At 36.9% G+C, this 1,738-nt stretch overlaps 1 protein-coding gene across 18 annotated transcripts in view; it reads right to left on the bottom strand.

Annotated features, from left to right (window-relative positions):
• Positions 1-1,738, bottom strand: part of ank2a (ankyrin 2a, neuronal) — an 89,886-nt gene that overhangs the window by 71,148 nt on the left and 17,000 nt on the right. For 8 of the 18 annotated variants that reach the window (XM_032500022.1, XM_032500035.1, XM_032499991.1 and 5 more), the window contains exon 1: positions 864-1,243. The exons of 5 other annotated variants lie outside the window; for them this stretch is intronic. In XM_032500022.1, the coding sequence (XP_032355913.1) occupies positions 864-1,007 (144 nt within the window). In that variant the 5' untranslated portion in view covers positions 1,008-1,243. Of the gene's footprint in view, positions 1-863; positions 1,244-1,738 lie in introns of those variants that run through there. 5 more of the 18 variants (XR_004326912.1, XM_032500045.1, XM_032500060.1 and 2 more) reach the window with 4 other exon arrangements.

The following is a 1,738-nucleotide window of genomic DNA, read 5'->3' on the forward strand; positions in this document are numbered from 1 at the left end:
CACACACACACACACACACACACACACACACACACACACTTTGATCTTCAATGGAAATTAACTACTCCTGAAAAAAAGAAACAAAAGACAAAACAACAAACATACAAATATAAATTAAACTAAAAATAAGAAGTTTAAAACATACATATTGTATAAATAAAATTATAATATAAATTATAAACAAATAAATAAAGGGATAAAATGAAAATAATTTAATATTTGTCAATAATTAAGTCTGCTGGTATATTACAATGGGCTACAAATAATTACCTTGATTATAATTTATTGTAATGTGGGGATTCTTTTTTCAATAAATTAATTATTTTTCTATAAAATTGTAAGAAAAAAAAGCCCCTAAAAAAGTCCTTAGCCTGAGTCACCAAATTGTTTGTTTTGTCCAAACAACACTCAAAACCTGAAAGACTTTGGTTCACTATCACATAAAGTAAGGCATAAGAAGGTATGGAATGTTAAATGATTAATTTTCTGTCGATTGACAATATTGATTGATTAGGAACATTTACAAAGATATTACTTACAAAATGTTAGTTTTGCAATTAAAGGACTACGGCTATGTTGAATTGAGAGAGTGTTGACGAGATTTGAACCATTTTTTTAGTAGCTTTAGACAATAATGAGTCAACCAAACCTAACTGGGTGTTAACTTGTAAGGTAAGCATAATCAAACTCCTCATCGCATGTCTGGGATGAGACCACACCCTTGTAGGATGAAGGGTCAAACTTCTACACACACACAAACAGTAGTAGCAAAGCGATTGATACAACACACTTTTTTGAACACTTCCTCAATGTAACAGAAAACGTGAAAACTCATGAGCCGTGTTTCTCTTTCCACTTCTTACCAGTGAATCATCAACTTCAGATCCAGAGTCAACGGCTCCGTAGTAGTCAGTGTGGTGGTATAAATCGTGGTCACTCCCAGTGGTCTTTAAAGTTTTATCTGATCCACAGGCCTTGCATGATGCTGCGTTGCCCATGGTTACCATCCAAATGAGTTAATACCTTCCCATCTATACCTTAAAACTGTTGCCTTTCTTCACTCACTGTGTGGTATTATATTATCCAATCCTTGCAAAAGCACTTCCGTGATGTTTGGCTGCATCAATCAATCTTACAATCCATTAACTCCATCCATGTCTCCTCTTAATTTCCACTTCCTTCACTATCACCATCCCTCTTTCCCCTCTCTATGCCCTTTAATTCCTTGCCCAGCAAAATCTCTTCAGTCTTGGATACTTCTGCCTTAATTTGTGAACTGAATCCAGCAAAGACCCAGTCCTGCCTACTATTCCACAAGCTTTCCCTTAACGCTCACATTCTCTCCCGCCTTGGCTATTTTTACCTTTCCAGACCCTCTCCCCAATGAAGACCACAACCCCTTGTTGTGTGTTCCCAGGGTGCATGACAGCTGGGTTTGAGCTGGACTGGGGACTGCATGGTCCGCGGTGATCTTCAGGTCATGATAGAAGTTGAGCCTGAACACAGTACTCAGATCACCTTACCCAAACCTTTGTTTATCATTAGGAGAATGTAGAAAATGTCTGTTGTGTAGATATGGTTCAGAGAACTTGTAACCATGTTTTTACCCATGTCCATCAATGAGCACATGCTTTTACAGCCATGATTGCAGACTATACCAGATACCACTTCATGCTTTGAGTAACACGTTTATATGCCGATTATAATCATAAACAGAGATGGAAAGTAACAAAGTACA

The sequence above is a fragment of the Etheostoma spectabile genome, chromosome 2, assembly GCF_008692095.1.
Source record: "Etheostoma spectabile isolate EspeVRDwgs_2016 chromosome 2, UIUC_Espe_1.0, whole genome shotgun sequence".
Classification (NCBI taxonomy): domain Eukaryota; kingdom Metazoa; phylum Chordata; class Actinopteri; order Perciformes; family Percidae; genus Etheostoma; species Etheostoma spectabile.